Raw genomic sequence first — 17,769 nt, 5'->3', positions numbered from 1 at the left:
TGGTACAACTGTGGCTCACCCTTCCTTATAACATACAGATATCTAACTTACTCCACCATCAGATGGTCCATAGCCCTATAATTCAATATACCTGACACCATTTTTGTAGAACAGTAATAAAACAACCACCACCATCAAGAAGTAACTAGAAAACCTGATTAAATTAAATTTAGTATATGCACCTACTGGAATACTGTGCTGTCATTTAAAAGAAGGTAGAGTGCAGCTACTCTTGAAGAAAGTAAGGAGGTTCCTCAAAAAGTCAAAAATAGAGCTACACTACAATCCAGCAATTGCACTATTAGGTATTTATCCAAAGGATACAAACACAGTGACCCGTAGGGACACATTCACCCCAATGTTTACAGCAACCATGTCCACAATAGCCAAAATATGGAAAGAACCCAGATGCCAGATGTCCATCAACAGATGAATGGAGGGGGATCCCTGGGTGGCTCAGCGGTTTAGCGCCTGCCTTTGGCCCAGGGCGCAATCCTGGAGTCCCGGGATCGAGTCCCACATCAGGCTCCCGGCATGGAGCCTGCTCCTCCCTCCTCCTGTGTCTCTGCCTCTCTCTCCCTCTCTCTCTCCCTGTCTATCATAAATAAATATATAAATCTTTAAAAAAAAAAACAGATGAATGGATAAAGATGTGGTGTACACACACACACACACACACACACACACACACATACTGGAATATTATTCATCCATCAAAAAGAATGAAATCTTGTCATTCACAACAACATGGATAGAACTAGAGGGTATTATGCTAAGTGAAAGAAGTCAGTCAGAGAAAGACAAGTATCATATGATTTCACTCCTATGTGTAATTCAAGAAACAAAGCAGATGAACACATCTGGAAGGAAGGAAGGAAGGAAAAATAAGACGAAAACAGAGAGACAAATCATGAGAGACTCTTAACCATAGGAAAAACCTGAGGGTTGCAAGGGGGGGGGGGCATGGAAGGAATGGCATAACTGGGTGATGAGCATTAAGGAGGGCACTCAGAATGAGCACTGGGTGTTATATACAACTGATGAATCACTAAATTCTACCTTTGAAACTAATAATATACTATATGTAATTTAAGTGAATTTAAATAAAACAAAATAAAAACACAGAAATGTATAAGTATCTTTTCAAGTTATTGAAAAGAACTCTAAAATACAGTTAAAAAAAAAAAGCAAGGTACAAAACAGGCTGTAGTATGCTATACCTGTGTTAGAAAAAAGTATAAATGCAGCATATGCACAGAAAACTTCTGGAAGGAAACTCAAGAAACTTAGCCATGATTCAATCACTAGATTGAACTCTGGGTATGGTATAGAAGGGAGATATCTCTTTCACTGTGTTGTTTGAATTTTCTATCATATGAATGCTTTCCTTTTGTAATTTAAAAAAGAAAAAATTAAAAGATACTGTAAAACTGTATAGGAAAATTTAAATGCTATCTGAAAAAGGACTTGTATCCAGAATATATAAAGAACTTCTCTACAAATGAATGTTTTGAAAAGACAACCCAAAAGAAAACTAAACAAAATGTTTGAACAAAAACTTCACAACAAAGTTTAGCCAAACTGCCAACAAAGAAAATTGCTCAACTTCATTAGTCATCAAGGAAATGCAAATTAAAACCGCAAGGCACACACAACTAAAATGAAAGACAGTCAATATTAAGTAGTGACAAAGACACAGAATAACCAGAACTCATATATTGAGCGGGAGTGTAAGTTGATAAACCCACTCTAGAAAACTACTAAATCTTAACATATATACATACACTTTATAACCCAACAATTCTACTGCTGGGTATATACCAAAGAGAAATGAGTGCTTAGGTCCACTAAAAGAAACACGCAAAAATGTTCATAGCCATAGTATTCATAATATCCCCAAACCAAAAAGCACCAAATGCACCAAAAAGTAGAATGGATGAATTATGCTATCATAATAGAATACCACAAACCAATGAAAAATCATTACCTCTCTATACAAATGTAGACGAATCTTATAATGCTGAGGAGTAAAAGTCACATATAAAAGAGAAATACTGTATAATTCCCATGCAAAATTCAAAAGCAGGCAAAACCAATCTATGTTGATAAAAGTCATAAAAGTTTGGGGGTATTACCTGGGGTAGGGAACAAGGAGACTCCTGCTGGGATATTGGAAATGTATTATCTGTCAACATGGGTAGGTGGTGGTTATGTATTTATATACATGTGAAAAGAATCATCAAGTTATACATAAAAAGTCATCAAAATAAGAAAATGGTAATACAAGTCAAAGACTGGCAGAATATTTTTCCAAAAGACGTATCAGATAATCAGATCATTACCCAATTACACAAAGAACTCTTAAAACACAATGAGAGGGATCCCTGGGTGGCGCAGCGGTTTGGCGCCTGCCTTTGGCCCAGGGCGCGATCCTGGAGACCTGGGATCGAATCCCACGTCAGGCTCCCGGTGCATGGAGCCTGCTTCTCCCTCTGCCTGTGTCTCTGCCTCTCTCTCTCTCTCTCTCTCTCTCTCTCTCTGTGACTATCATAAATAAATAAAAATTAAAAAAAAAAACAACACAATGAGAAATCACACACAATAGGCAAAAGACCTAGACACTTCACCAAAGAAGATGTACAGATGACAAATAATCATCTGAAAAGATGCTCAACATCATTTGTCATTAAGGAATTTCACATTAAAATGAGATATCGCTACATATCTATTAGAATGGCCAAAATTCAAAACACTGACACCACCAAATGCTGGTAAGCCCGTGGAGAAACAAACATTCATTGCTGCTAGTGGAAATGCAAAATGTATAATCACTTTGGAAAATAGTATGGTAGTTTCTTACAAAACTAAATACAGTCTTATCATAATCCAATCACATTCCTTGGTTATTACCAAGCTGAAAAGTATATCCACACAAAAACCTGAACATGAATGTTTAGGGCAGCCTTATTCATAATTGCTAAAATTTGGAAGCAACCAAGACGTCCTTAAGTAGGTGAATGAATAAACAAACTGTGGAACATCCAAATAATGGAGTATCATTTGGTGCTAAACAGAAGTGAGCTATTATCAGGCCATGAAAACTCATGGAGTAAACTTAAATGCATATTACTAAGTGAAAAAAGCCAATCTGAAAAGCCTACATACTGTAGAATTCCAACCATACGACATTCTGGAGAAGGCAAAACTATGGAGACAGTAAAAATATCAGTGATTGTGTGGGGGTGGGGATATGAATAGGCATAGCATGGAGAATTTTTAGGACAGTGAAACCATTCTGCATGATACTATGATGATAAATTTTCATTTTGTGAAAATTCATTTCACTCAATACTTAAGATGTATACATTTTCACTCTGTATTATACTTCAATTAAAAAGTTTACATTTTGGGCAGCCCCGGTGGCGCAGCGGTTTAGCGCCACCTGCAGCCCAGGGCGTGATCCTGGAGACCCTGGATCGAGTCCCACGTCAGGCTCTCTGTATGATGCCTGCTTCTCCCTCTCTCTGTGTCTCTGCCTCTCTCTCTGTCTCTATGAATAAATAAATAAATAAATCTTTAAAAAAAAAAAAGTTTACATTTTAAAAAGGTACAATAAAAGTATATTGACATGCCATCTAATTCACCAAAAAACATGTTCAATCTAAAACTAATCTTCTCTTTCCCACAAGTCCCTCATCTTTCAGACAGAACCACTTCAACGTAAGAAATTCCAAAGTATAAACTTTTTTCTAGAAGACAAAAACTCTGCGCATCACTGACAAATTACATTAATCATCGTATCTATAATTTTACTTTTGATTTAGGAATACATGCATTCACAAACAACTTTTCAAAACCTAGCCAGCTTCTAAGTAGAACTTCTATGCCCACCATATATACAGCTGACACCATCTTTCACCCAGTTGCACAGGTCAGAAATCTTACTGCCTCTCTTCCCCATTCCGCCTTCCCACCTCCCCATTCAATCTGTCTCTGCTCTTATATTCAAGCTCCCTCTTCAGACCTCACTGACCCAGTGCTATCATTTGAAATGTTTGTGTCCCCCCAAAATTCACACATTGAATCCTAATGCCCAGTGTGATGCTGTTTGGAGTTGAGGCCTTTTGGAGGTGATTAGAACATGGGAGAGCACTGCCCTAATGAGTGGGATTAGTGCCCTTATAAAACAGGCTGGAGAGATCCCTTATCCCTTCCACCACATGAGGTTATAATGAGAACATAGCATTATCAATGAGAAAGACTCTCATCAGACTCATCAGAATCACAATCTGTCAGTGCCTTGATCTTGGATTTCCAGCCATCAGAACTATGAAAAATAAATTTTTGCTGTTTATAAGCCACCCAAGTCTGTGGTATTTTAACAGCCTGAATAGACCAAAATACCATATTTCAGCTTATATTCATTCTTATCTTTCCTACTAGAGGATTTACTCAGAGTTGCTCTACCTTGGGTCCAAAAAACCTACAGTCTATACTACAAATGCATTAAGATCTAAGTGGTTTCCTTCATAATCCTAAGCATTTTTATTTTATGCATTATCCTGAGAAGAGGTCTATGGTCTTCATCAAATTGTCAAAGGGATCCATGGCCCAAAAAAGGTTTTTTGTTTTTGTTTTTTTTTAAGATTTTATTACTTATTCATGAGAGACACAGAGAGAGAGAGAGAGAGAGAGAGAGAGAGAGAGAGAGAGAGAGAGAGAGGCAGAGACACAGACACGGGCAAAGGAAGAAGCAGACCCCTGCAAGGAGCCCGATGTGGGACTCGATCCCGGGTCTCCAGGATCACACGCTGGGCTGCAGGCGGCGCTAAACCGCTGCGCCACTGGGGCTGCCCCCAAAAAAGGTTTTAAATGATCTAACTAGACTCTGTTTCCATGCCTATAACCTCCAATTCTCCTCCACATTGCTGCCAGTTATTTTTTGAAACATAAATATCATCTGTCATCCATCCTTAAAATCCTTAAATGGTCCCAATGCATCTAGGATAAAAATCAACTCAACAGCATGGCAATCAAGTATGTTCATAACTGGCCCCTCCTCATCCCCTCAGTTTCATCTTGCCTCTTGCCATATACTACAGCTAACATACTGAGCTGTATCTGCAATCCCCTAAATTCATTATGCTTTCTCACTCCTCTCTGCCTTTGCACAAGCTGTTCCCCCTGCTTTTTATACCTAGCTTAAGCACCATCTCCTCATAGAAGCCCTCCTGGCCATCCTCCACTCCCAGTCTCAGTGAGATGCCCTGTTAGTGCTCACATCACTCTGTGATGATCCCCCAAAGCACTTTCCTCATGGTGTTTAGCCAGTTTATTGATATGCCTCCCCTTCTAGACTATGAGCTTTCTTAGGGCAAAAGCCAGAGCAGGGTATATCATGTCTAACAGAGCTCAAGACCACAACAGAGTCCTCAACAAATGCTTACTAACAAGAGACAAGCCTTTGAAAAAGGCAAACTAGCCAAAGACTAGTCAGAAACTTCATCAACTAACTATATGGAACTGCTATGTAGACTGCCATTAATGCAAATTGCCCAGTTAAGATAGTTCTGCATCTATTAATCTACCACCAATGTTCCTTCATTCAAGGCTGAGAAGTTAGCCTTTAATAAATGTAATTTACCATGGTTAGGCACTGTGCCAACGACTTGACAGGCATTAGAGCTCACTAAACCTCAAAGCAACTCTAAGTTTTTGTTTTGTTTTTTTTTTTTAAGATAAAGAGACAGGGAGGTAAACTACCTAAAATCAGGTTTTAATTCAGGATTCTGATTCCAAAGCCCATGCCTAGCCACCAAACTCAGTTGGTTTTCTGGAGAGAAGAGATTAGCATTTCATTGGAAGACTCTGGATTGGATGAGAGGGGACCTTTCATTAGCCACTCAGCAAACAAGAAAGGTCTTATTCCCCAGGCAGCACTATTATTAAATTCTTTAACATTTAACGTAACCTCCCAGTAAGGGTTAGTTGCAAAATCTTTCAAAAGAGAAGGGCTTATGAGAGTTGTTTTTCCAAGAACAGCAAGTAAAGCTAGTGAACAGCAAGTAAAGATGAGTGAAACTTTGCTGAACTCTCTATCGGACTCAGGGATTGCGAAGGGAGAAGAAAAATTCATCTCACGGAATGTAGCAATACCAATAAAGGAAAGAAGGTAGATGGGAGTCTCTGAGGCCTGCTGCAAAGAGACACCATGAAGCACCATCCTTCAACTGGCTGAAAAGGTGTCTCTGAGCTTAGAAAGAGCCCAAGGGGTTCTAACAGATAGAACACCAATTTGCTGAGAGCTGCTACATTTCCACTAAACTTTAGCTTATAATGTGCACCACAGCTCGTATCCTATGATCTTTTGCACTACCCTGCAAGAACCTAGGGGACTCACACCCTTCACTTCAGGAGAAGACAGCATGTTTTCTTTAATCCCAGCCCCCACCTGTTCACATTAGTTTCTTTACAGATGCAGCCACCTCTCATATTTTGACTAGAAACTAGTGACCGCAACGCATCTTCACTCCTAACTACCATCACTCCACTTCCATCCACATTTCCCTTTCTTCATCCCCCTCACACTCGTCTTTCCCTTGACCACCTTCTGTGTCCTTCCTCTTCCAACTCACCCCCAAATCTAGCGTGATACAGATCTGTCTGGTGACTTTTTTGCACCCCAAATTTAAACACAAAACCAACACAGTCCATTCTTCCTAGTCTCTAGCTCCAATCAAAACAACATACAATGTAAGTAATGAAAACTATTCATATAAATCTAAGGGGCTTTCAACTAAGAGATTAGAATACATAGTCACTATCCAGTTTAAAATCAAGAGTAAGAAAATGCAGTCTTTAGAGACACACACTTCCACAGAACACGTTTTACTATGCCTATCATTTTCTAAATTAATCCATGAATCCAAGAGATTCACATATATACCATGCAATCTCCATACCTTTACTCAAGATTGTATCATTTATGTCACAGCAACCATTCCTTAATTAGATCCTACCCAGTATGCACTGAAAAAAAAGATTAGCCTTACAAATAAAATGCATGGTTTGAGCACCTCTCACTGGCAGTGGGGTGGGGGGGGGGATAGGGAGAAGGTGACATGGATGACATAGAGAGCTAATTAACAGTGACTTATCCACAGAAACAAGGAATACAAGCCTCAAAGATTACATAAGCATGTGCCCCAATCAACAAAAGTTCCCCTAAGCAAACATTTCTAAGATCAACATCAAGAACACTCCTTTATTTTTAAAAGTGAATAGCACAGCTTTGTTATTTTAAAAGAGAAAAGGAAAAGCAAACTACATAAAACCATATACTGTGAAGATTTTACATACACGTACAAAGTTTCATAGGCAAACACAAACACTTGAAAAACCTGGTTTTCTGGATTTCAGTGGCAACTGAAGAAGTAATACCAACCATCCAAGTCTCCCCAAGCACAAAAACCTAGAAATCGTAAATCTAGAAACAATTTACACTGAAATATATTATACCTTTTCCCATTTCCAGCTTATTTTTTATTATCTTTTGCTGGTTAATATATTTCTGGCCAGTCTAAAAAATGACTGTATTGTTTAATCTACTTTGTATCTCATTCGTTCCATTTAAAAAACATGTTTCAGGCCATAACTTGCCACCACATCTATTTATATAAGGTACTCTAGAAAGTGTTGAAAACTGAAAAACAATGACCTGAAATAGGCAGACTTTGAAAGCACAGACATGCTCAGCAAAGCCCTCCACCCAATCTATGTTCTCCAAATTCTTGCCCCCATTCTTCCAGCTACCATAAACTATAGACACCTCATTCTGTGTTCAGAAATTCTACCAACATAGACACACAAGAGAAAATCAAATGTCTGGCACAAGAACCTGACTGTGGGAAGAGTATTTGTGATATTTTTGAATGGTCAGAATACTTCTCCTTCCAGGAAGTGTGGCTGAGTGTGATTTATATAAATGCACTTCAAAAAAAAAAAAAAAAAAAATTAAAAAAAAAAGTTTAAAGAAAAAGGGATCCCTGGGTGGCGCAGCGGTTTGGCGCCTGCCTTTGGCCCAGGGCGCGATCCTGGAGACCCGGGATCGAATCCCACGTCAGGCTCCCGGTGCATGGAGCCTGCTTCTCCCTCTGCCTGTGTCTCTGCCTCTCTCTCTCTCTCTCTCTCTCTCTCTGTGACTATCATAAATAAATAAATAAAAAAATTAAAAAAAAAAAAAGTTTATAAATGCACTTCAACTTACCAGTCTGTTAAGAGTCCAAGACATGGACAAGACAGCTGTTACTCCATACCATTCCACTTTAGCAAAAAGAAATGAGAAAAGGCACTCCCCAAAAGGTCCCAAGTACATCACCAACCTCACTCTTTGCCAGGTCATTACTGAGGCGGCAGTGAGTCTAAATAGAGCCTGTCTACAAATTAAAAACACAAAATGGTATGGTGTGGTCTGCTCCCATTCCTACCAACCACCCACAGCCACGGTGATAGGAAGCTGCATCAATAACCTCTCCCAGGACACTCTTCTGCCCTAATCACACCTGCCTATGATACTAGACATCTGGTATGCTGAATGAATAAATGCAATAATCTAGTACTGCACCTTCCTACTGCATTCTTCCTTCCTCTGGTCAACAGCTGCAGCCACAACTTCAGATGTCCAGCACTGTTTGTAGCTCTGCACCCTGGTCTCAAGGATGACACGGCATTTTCATTCACCTTGTACCATTCCCTCAGCCTGGTGCATCACAGTTGTTCTGTCCACTGCTGCTGGATATTCCAATACATTCCACTTTCCTCTGTACACGGGAACTTGAATTTATCGGAAAATCCAATGCACATATCCCCCCCAATCACATGCCAAAAGCTGCCATATGAGACTTACATTTGTAAAAAACAAATATTATTCCTCCACAAAAGTCATAGTCCAACGGTGAATATCTTTCAAAAAGTCTCTCACTGGGCAGCCCTGGTGGCGCAGCGGTTTAGTGCCGCCTGCAGCCCAGGGTATGATCCTGGAGACCTGGGATCCAGTCCCACATCAGGCTCCCTGCATGGTGCCTGCTTCTCCCTCTGCCTGTATCTCTGCCTCTCTCTCTCTTGCTCTAAGAATGAAATCTTAAAAAAAAAAAAAAAGGTAAGATGAAAAATAATATATGGAAATTATGGACTAACTGGTAGTGACACCTTAATTCTCAAAACTGATCAAAGGAACACGTTCCAGTAATCTGAACTAACAACAGCATTGCTTCCCCCAATGGAAATAAAATGTTAGAGCTGGAAAAAAACTTAGAGCTAAATTAAACAAGTCTCTCATTTTCAAAAGACAAGAAAACAGGGGTCTGAAGAACTCATAAGAAAATAGGCTTGAATGTCAATTAGATCTCAACAACAAAAATTGCCTTGAAAATCCTGGTTGTCTATCAGGTCAACAGGTTCTTCAACAGTGTTCTTCTGTCAACACTGTCCAGAAGAACCTTCTGGGAGGATAAACTATTCTATATCTGTGTTCCTCAAAAGGTTAACTACTGAGCTAGTAATACTTAACATGTAGATAGCGTAACTGAAGAAATGAATGTTTTATTTTAATTAGTATGAATTTAAATTGTTATACGTAGCTAGTGGCTACCATACGGCCAAGCACAATTCTAGAATATGTTCTTAGATTTTGGTTTTTAAAACAAAGTTGCTAACGTCTCTACTGCATTTAACACACACAGTAAATTTCTTCTTCTAAAATATCTCATTCACCAACCTAATCCTGTTATACAGAAACCGAGTCCAGAACATGATCAGTCTGGTTCTCAGAGTCTCTAGCAGAACCGAGTGATATTAGTGTCACCCACCCAGCTGGAGTGTTTTACAAAACCACTCAGACACAAGTCCCACAACACCCAACAAGCTTCAATCTAGACAATTTTTCAAGAGTTTCATTAAAATTATACAAGTATTGGGTTGTGACCAGTCACCTCCTATGCATGGCTTTGTTGAGATACCAAGCTTTACCTTCCTTCAAAAAGAAAAAAAGAATGTTTAACCTCAATCTTTATTTATGATTACAAGATTCTGAAACTCTGAATCAATTTGCACACACACAACCCTTTTATGATCTAATAAAAATCCAAATTATATTAGTTCTCACAGTCTTAGTACTCTGTTCTTGGTAAATAATATCTAACATGCTCGGTTTTTTTTTTTTTTTTTTCAATAACTTTACTCATTTCAAAAGATTCTTAGCCCAGGGCACCTGAGTGGTGCAGTTAAGCAAGTGTCCTAACTCTTGTTTTCAGCTCAGGTTGGGATCTCAGGGTCATGAGATAGGGCCCTGTGCCGGGCTCCACCTCCAGGCACAGGGCAGAGTCTGCTTGAAATTCTTTCTCCCTCTTCCTCTGCCCCTCCCACTCATGCTCTTGCTGGAGCTCTTGTGTTCTCTCTAAATAAATAAATCTAAAAAAAAAAAAAAAAAAAAAAAAAAGACAGCCCTCTGATTTCTGTGTCTAGATAAAGGTTAGTCGATGAAAACTAATGTTAAGTTTAATACCATTAAGGATTAAGAAGAGATTTTTAGTCAAAACTTTTCAGTACTGAGTTCTCCTTTTTAGGCAGAAGCAGGGTGAATGGGAGAAAAGAATAATACCAAGAGAGTTATATGTCCTGTATGTTAACTGGATCTGACTCTAAAAAGCTATCGCCTCAAACCAGTATAAAAACAAAGACCATGGTTTCTTAGGAAGAAAGAAAAGAAGGAAAAGAAAGAAAAGAAAGAAAAGAAAGAAAAGAAAGAAAAGAAAGAAAAGAAAGAAAGAAGAAAAGAAAGAAAATGGGGCCTAGGTGGCTCAGTCGTTAAGTATCTGCCTTTGGCTCAAGTCATGATCCCAGAGTCCTAGGATTGAGCCCTACATCCTGCTCCCTGCTCAGTGTGGGGGAGAGGGGGGTCTGCTTCTCCCTCTGCCTCCTCACCCCCAAAAACTGTTTGTGCTCACATGCTCTCTCTCAAAGAAAAATCTTTTTTAAAAATTATCTCCCTGTGTTCCATCACATCAATGGGACAAATTTTATGTTTTCTGAATACCCAAATGTAATCAGGAAAATGGGGCAAGTAGATAAACATACAGACGGTGAATACTTCATTACATCATGTCGCATCTTCAGGTGTGCACAATACTCAAAGACGCAAAGTAAAACTGCACAAATGAGCGGTTCTGTTTTTAAGGGACTGTTTAAGGGGACTTTATAATCAAGGGATAATTAGTGACATCACTGGAATAAACATTCTACTGATTAACTAGTAATTCATGCTGTGTTCACTTGAACTTGAAAGCCCAGGTTAAGTTGGTTAAAGTGTGGCAACATGTTCTAATTGGGAGTCTGAGACCGAAGAATCCAGGGCCACACACTGTTCGGAGCCAAGCACACTAGCCAGATGACTCACAAAGTGACAGAAACAGAGTTCTACATCAATTCCAAAGGCCTGGGCTCAGAGGGAGGAAAAAAATATATAGTGATTCTATTTAAGTTAACTAGTCAATACTTTGTGATTCCCAAAAGTAAAATGGAATAAAACAAATCATCTTATATTTTCAACTTTCTACTAGTAACATCTTTAGGAATGGAATACAGTTAGTGACATTACTCTTGATCTCTGCCTAGCACCATTTTTAAAAATTTATTTATTTTTATCTAGCAGATATAGTTAGTGAATAAAATGCTTCAACAGAATAGACCACAAAGATAAAATACCTTTGATATTATCTATTTCTCTAAAAAACTGTATCCATATAATATTTATGACACAAGAGCTTATTTTTTATCAAAAACAATGAATAGTTTACCAAATAAATTCCATATTTAAATACTCCATTATGCCCTAAATATGAGACTAAACATTTATGTCAACTATACTTTAAAATTATTTATGAAAGTGGGATCCTGGATGGCTCAGCAGTTTAGTGCCTGCCTTCAGCCCAGGGTGTGATCCAGGGGGTCCCGAGATCGAGTCCCATTTCGGGCTCCCTGCAGGAAGCCTGCTTCTCCCTCTGCTTATGTTTCTGTGTCTCTCTCTGTGTCTCCCATGAATAAATAAAAATAAAATATTTTTTAAAAAATAAAGAAATAGTAGTTTCCAAAGTTTCCATGTATTACAATAGAGATTGTCTCCAATTATAAGAGCTAAATATCAATGATTGGATTTTTATACTTAATATAGATTTTTTTAAGAAATCCATCTTTCCCCTAATTATCCTTTTTTATTTATCCCGCAATATATTCAGCATATTAGTGTCTTAGTCTTCTTTCTCTCTTTTTTGGAATATTGTCTGCTCTTTCAACAACTTTTGAAAATATCTGTGAATTTACATGTATCAGTACATTTTAAATGTCTAAATAATGTAATATGTAACTTCAACTAATAATATCTGTGTAGTTTAAAGGGCTTTTGTGTATGAATACATTTCAACTTAAATACTATTTTACTCCAGAGTTGACTATTACAAACTAGTATGTTTTTCCCATGATTACAGAATGCCTAAAAATGAGCCAAGAAAATGCTCCCATTTCACTAAAAGTTGTAAGTACGTATCTGAGAAAAAAAAACTGTTCATGATCATTAACTATAAAAACATTGTAGGGATCCCTGGGTGGCGCAGCGGTTTGGCGCCTGCCTTTGGCCCAGGGCGCGATCCTGGAGACCCGGGATCGAATCCCACGCCGGGCTCCTGGTGCATGGGGCCTGCTTCTCCCTCTGCCTGTGTCTCTGCCTCTCTCTCTCTCCCTCTCTATCATAAGTAAATAAAAAAAAAAAAAAAATTGTATACACCATGCAAACACCTTCCAACTTTTATAAAGAGGTAAATCTTCAACAATTTCCAAGGTAGCAACATTTCCCAGTGGAGAGATGGTCTCTATAAAATAGTAACTTAATGACCTGCACACAATTATACAATATAAACCAAGAGGAGGAGAGAGGAGAAGCAGAAACTTTACTTGTTCAAGCACTCTCACATTTGCACTGTATGCTCCTGTCATTCCACTTTCTAATTACATTCCAACAAGCAAGACCTCACAGTTCTATTTAACCAAGCCCCTGGTGTCCTGACTGGACAATGCCAGGCAGCCAGTCCAGCAGCCCAAGTCATTAAAGAGAAGAGCAATCCTAAGGAACTGCCTTTAGTCTACTATAATGCCAGAACATTCTGCTGAGAGGCTCCTCTGCAAAGATCTGGGTGTGGACCGTGGCTAGCTGATTTTAGAGACCTACGGCTTCCACAGACTGCAATGCTGACTAAAGTTTTCAGGTAACACACTCACCTTCATTTTCATCAAAAGAAAAGGCAAAAGATAGCTCCTGAACTGCTTTCACATCTACCTAGGTCTTTCCATTCTCCCTGGCTACTACACATAATCATCCCTATTCTGGGTTACTCTTCCAGACAAGACTTCTGTACCTCTGGCAACACCACATGAACATAAAAAACATCACACTGATACAATCATACCCACTCTCAACACTATCCGATCTTCTACATTAAAGAAAGTCCCATCACTATCTGCTCAAGGTTCTTCCATAGTTCCTTAGTAAATGAACTCAAGATAAAAGTCCAAAGACCTAGGCCTTACCTACAGAGCCCTCCATCACCAATTGCTCTCACCATCTCTAGCCGATCCCCCCTCACAATCTACCAATCCACCCCAATGAATTTTTGGTTCCTGAAATGTAGAGTGCTCTTTCTCTTTTCCAGGCCTTCACCCATGCTCTTCCCTCCGCCTGAAAGAAACTCTTCTATTTCCATTCTCTCCTATCCTTCCGGCAGGTGTAGGCTAGTGCCACTTCCTCCAGGCTACTTTCCTCTACCTCCACGTCAACTAGGCTAAGTGCCCCTCCCATAGTACCCTGTACCAATGCTAACACACAATATTCTGTCACTTTACTTCCATATGCCCTCTGTCCCCAGATGGGGCCAGTGCCCCCTTGCCCACCATTATATCACAGGCACTCAATTATCTATTGAATATATTCAAGTTTACTTAATGAACATAGTATGGAAGTGACCCATACACTAAGGAACACACATGCTCAAAGCCAGTTATGATAAAACTAGGCAGCAATATCGTGACACTTTGGTATAAAATGCAAATTACACAGCTACCCACAAACTGCTTTTGAAAAGGTTAAAGCGTTACACATTTAAAAAAAGAAGAAGAAGAACACTTCTCAACATAAAAATATTAGTTTTGTGCTCACAACTCCTATTAGGCAAACTGCAGTTCATAAAAAGGGCCTGACTGAGACCATCAAAGAAGCAGGCCTGATTGCTTATGGGTCGAGTATGGTATGGATTTAACTATGCCTCCCTGCACGTATCAAACTTTCTTGGCATCATTCAGAACTCTGCTAGCTAATAGTAAAAGGCTATTCCGTTTCCTTAGTTTCTACATCTTGCTCTAAGTCTTTCAATAAGGGTTCCACTCACGATAATAGTCCCAAGGACATAAACAGGTTGCCAGGAAACAAGCCTCTGATACATCCTGGGCATTAGTTGCCACTGGCAGCTACTTTCTTTGAGCCACATGTCTTCTTATGAGTTACAATCAGAGGCTTGTGACTCCAGATTTTTCCAGAGCAGGAGATTGATGTCATAAACGTGATGGTACTAAGCACTCTGAAGAGCTCACCAGCTCCACCCTAAGCTCCCTGTAAGCAAGGGGCAAGTTATCCACCCCCTTAAGCCTCAACTTCCTCATCCATAGAGATAATGGATCTAAAATTCTGTGGGAATGAGACTGTCCCTGAAAGTGCTTAGCAGACAGTCCACTTATTAGGAAGGCTATAAAACCTAAAATATTTTCACATGTTCAGAACTTTTGGTAATACCATAACTTATTTTTGATAACGTCTTTCCACCAGGAATTACTGAGAAAGAAAAGGCAGAAAGATGAGAAAATGACGATCTATTTCTTTGTCACCACCTTGAATCGGGCAAATTCCACAGAAAACTACATTAAGATCCACTTTCTAATTTTTCTCTGCACTCCCCAAAATCAGACTTAATTAATCTGTACCTGGGCTATCTAAGAAGTAGCAAAAATAAAATAGTTCAATACATTTTCCCAAGATGTTCTCAGAAATAATCATTTCCTTACTGTCTATATGCACCTTGAAATATACTAGGTCTTTGGAAAAAATTTTTAAAAAGGGGGCTCAATCACAAAATTCCTTTAAAGTCTCTGGTTTCCTTACAATTAGAATTGTAAGGTAAGATGGAGGCACCTGTTAGGTAAGAGGGGCGGTAATTCATGAAACTCAAGCCCTACGAGGAGAATTTAAAATATAACTATAGGTGGTGGAAAAGTTGATTTCCCACCTCATATTTTTTCACTCTAACACAAGATGGCTAAGTAATAATGCAGGCTGGCCAATGTGAATATTTTTATCATCAAAAAAAAAAAGAAAGAAAAAAAAAGGAGGGAGAGAGAGGAATCTGAGCCAATTGAGCAAACTGGCTCTCACGTTCCCAAGCCAGGCTGCCTTGAGTTTTATTTTTTGTTTTTTTGGGGGGGGTTTGACAAGGAAATTTTACAAATCTTCTAAAACGTGTTTGAAATAAAGGTGAGACCTCCACAATCTTATAACTTTACCCCAGCCTGGGTTCCGGGCTGGATTTTTTTTTTTTTTTAATGGGTGACGTGTGAACAGCTTCCTAAAAGCAAATAGGGCACTGGGATATAATTTAGGAAGTGATGATGCAAGCCTCTGGGGGACCGGGAGGGGGAGGAGGTGAAAAAGTCAGAGGAAATACCCTCCTGGTGCCTGGGCACCAACTCCTACCAAGGCGGGGAGGGAGGGCTGGCCGCCTCCACATGCCAAGGGAGAGGGGCACCCCAGCTCCACCCGGAGGTGCCAACACCGCCCCCTCATCCCTTCCTGCTGCCCTGCCCCCCTCCCCCGCGGCCCGGGCGGCCCCGGCGGGCCCAAACCCCAGGCAGGAGGGTCCCGGAGGGTGGCAGTGCACCCCGGGCAGGGCCTCCTCTGCCCACCTCCGGCTCCCCACCCAGCGCCCCTCCCCGAGACGCGGCCCCTGCCCCCTCCCAGCAGGCCCGGCTCGGGCCCAGCCCCCAGGGTTCCGGCCTCCCGCCGCCCCGAGGCCTGGCCGGCAGCCCCCGCGCCCGCGCTCGCGCCCCCGGCCCCGGCCCCCGCCCCCGCCCCCACCCGGCCGGACACTTACCCCCAGAAGCCGCAGGGACAGCGAGGCGGCAGGCTGGGCGCTTTGCTGCGCTCGCTCCCGGCGTCTCCCATGGTGCTCGGCGGCGGCGGAGCTCGGCGGCGGCGGCGGCGGCGGCGGCGGCTGGGCCCGGGCCCCGCTCGAAGGAGGCGGCGGCGGCGGCGGCGGCGGCGGCGGCGGGGGGCTCGGGGCGGGGGGAGGGGGAGGGAGCGGGCGCGCGGGCGGGCGCGAGTCCGGGGCTCCGAGCCGGGATTCCAGGCCGGTCAGCTGGAGGCGGGCCGCACCACTCGGCCTGCAGAGACGGGGGGGCCGGGGGAGGCGCGGAGAGGAGAGGGAGGGGAGCCGAGGAGGAGGGGCGTGCGGGGGACCAGGGGAGACCCGGCGCCCTCGGCGGCTCCCACCGCCGCTCGCAGCCAGAGCGGTGTCCCGTGCGGCGGCGCCGGGACGCACCTGAGGCCCCCGCCGGCTCTGGCGTAGCAGCGGCCGCTGGGAAGCCCTGGGACCCGCTCGCTCCGTCACTCTCCCCTCCCCCGGAGGCTGCGCTGACCGGACAATGGCCGCTCCGCCCCCTCCCCTCCTCACGCACCCCTCCCAAGGAGTCACAATGGTCTCGCCCGGGGGAGCCGCCGCCAAAGCCCAGCAGCTGATCAGCTGGGATCCGGGCGTGCCACTTTGTTCAGCTCCTCAAAGGAAGACTACTGGGCTCTGCGCTGAGCCGAGAGCGTCGGGCTATCACTCGGCGACGGGCCTCTGAGGCTCCCGTATTCTCGGAACTTTTAAAATCTGAGGCGAACTTACCTTCTCCCCGTCGGAAGAAGGGGAGCAGGCTTCTGACTACTCTGAGGCGCGTTGCCTCCCCCCCCAAAAAAAACGAATGGTACGGCCCAAGCGGGAGGGGGAGGAGCAGATTAGTTGTTTAGGGTAAGTCGGGCCGGTCCCGGAGCGGCGGACGAGTGCTGCGCATGCGCCCGGAGACCCCGTAACCGGGTGTGGGAGGGGCCAGGAGGGAGCGCTTCCAAACCCGGAAGTGGGTCTCGCGTTTTGCAGGGCCGTGGGGGTCCTCGCCTGCAGGGAGGGCCCGGAACTGGCTGCTGCGGGGCCTCTTCTCCGCTAACTGCCAGTCCCCTAGGAGTCTCTCTCTTCCCAGTGGCCCGGCACCCGACCCACTCTTCAGTTCCACCCAGACAACTGGTCTCCTCTTGGCTGGAAGGAACTTCTGGGAAACGTCCCTCCTCCCCCCCTCCCCCTTCCTCCCCTCCCCCGCCCCAGGAAGGGCGGGAGGGCAGCGTCTCCGTCCCGTCCCGCGCCCCTCCCCTCTCGTCGGTGCCCCCAGCCTCGGAGACGCGAGTCCACAACCTGTGCCTTGGCAGGGAAAGCCTCTTTTTTTTTTTTTTTTTAAAGGTTCATTTATTTAATCATGAGACACAGAGAGAGGCAGAGACCCAGGCAGAGGGAGCAGCAGGCTCCCTGCGGGGAGCCCGATGCGGGACTGGATCCCAGGACCCCGGGATCACGCCCTGAGCCGAAGGCA

At 42.7% G+C, this 17,769-nt stretch overlaps 1 protein-coding gene across 2 annotated transcripts in view; it reads right to left on the bottom strand.

Annotated features, from left to right (window-relative positions):
• ZFAND3 (zinc finger AN1-type containing 3) overlaps window positions 1-17,428 on the bottom strand; it is a 325,210-nt gene extending 307,782 nt beyond the window's left edge. The window contains exon 1 of one of the 2 annotated variants that reach the window (XM_072731513.1): window positions 17,037-17,428. Coding sequence is in view for 1 of the 2 variants with exons in the window: in XM_072731506.1 (XP_072587607.1) it covers window positions 16,242-16,312 (71 nt within the window). In the remaining variant the exon portion in view is untranslated. Of the gene's footprint in view, window positions 1-16,241; window positions 16,408-17,036 lie in introns of those variants that run through there. The other variant, XM_072731506.1, reaches the window with a different exon arrangement.
• Between the last annotated feature and the right edge of the window lie 341 nt (window positions 17,429-17,769).

This window comes from Vulpes vulpes, chromosome 1, assembly GCF_048418805.1.
Source record: "Vulpes vulpes isolate BD-2025 chromosome 1, VulVul3, whole genome shotgun sequence".
Classification (NCBI taxonomy): Eukaryota; Metazoa; Chordata; class Mammalia; order Carnivora; family Canidae; genus Vulpes; species Vulpes vulpes.
Note: the sequence above shows the minus strand (reverse complement) of the source record. Positions and strands in the feature narration are given on the sequence as shown.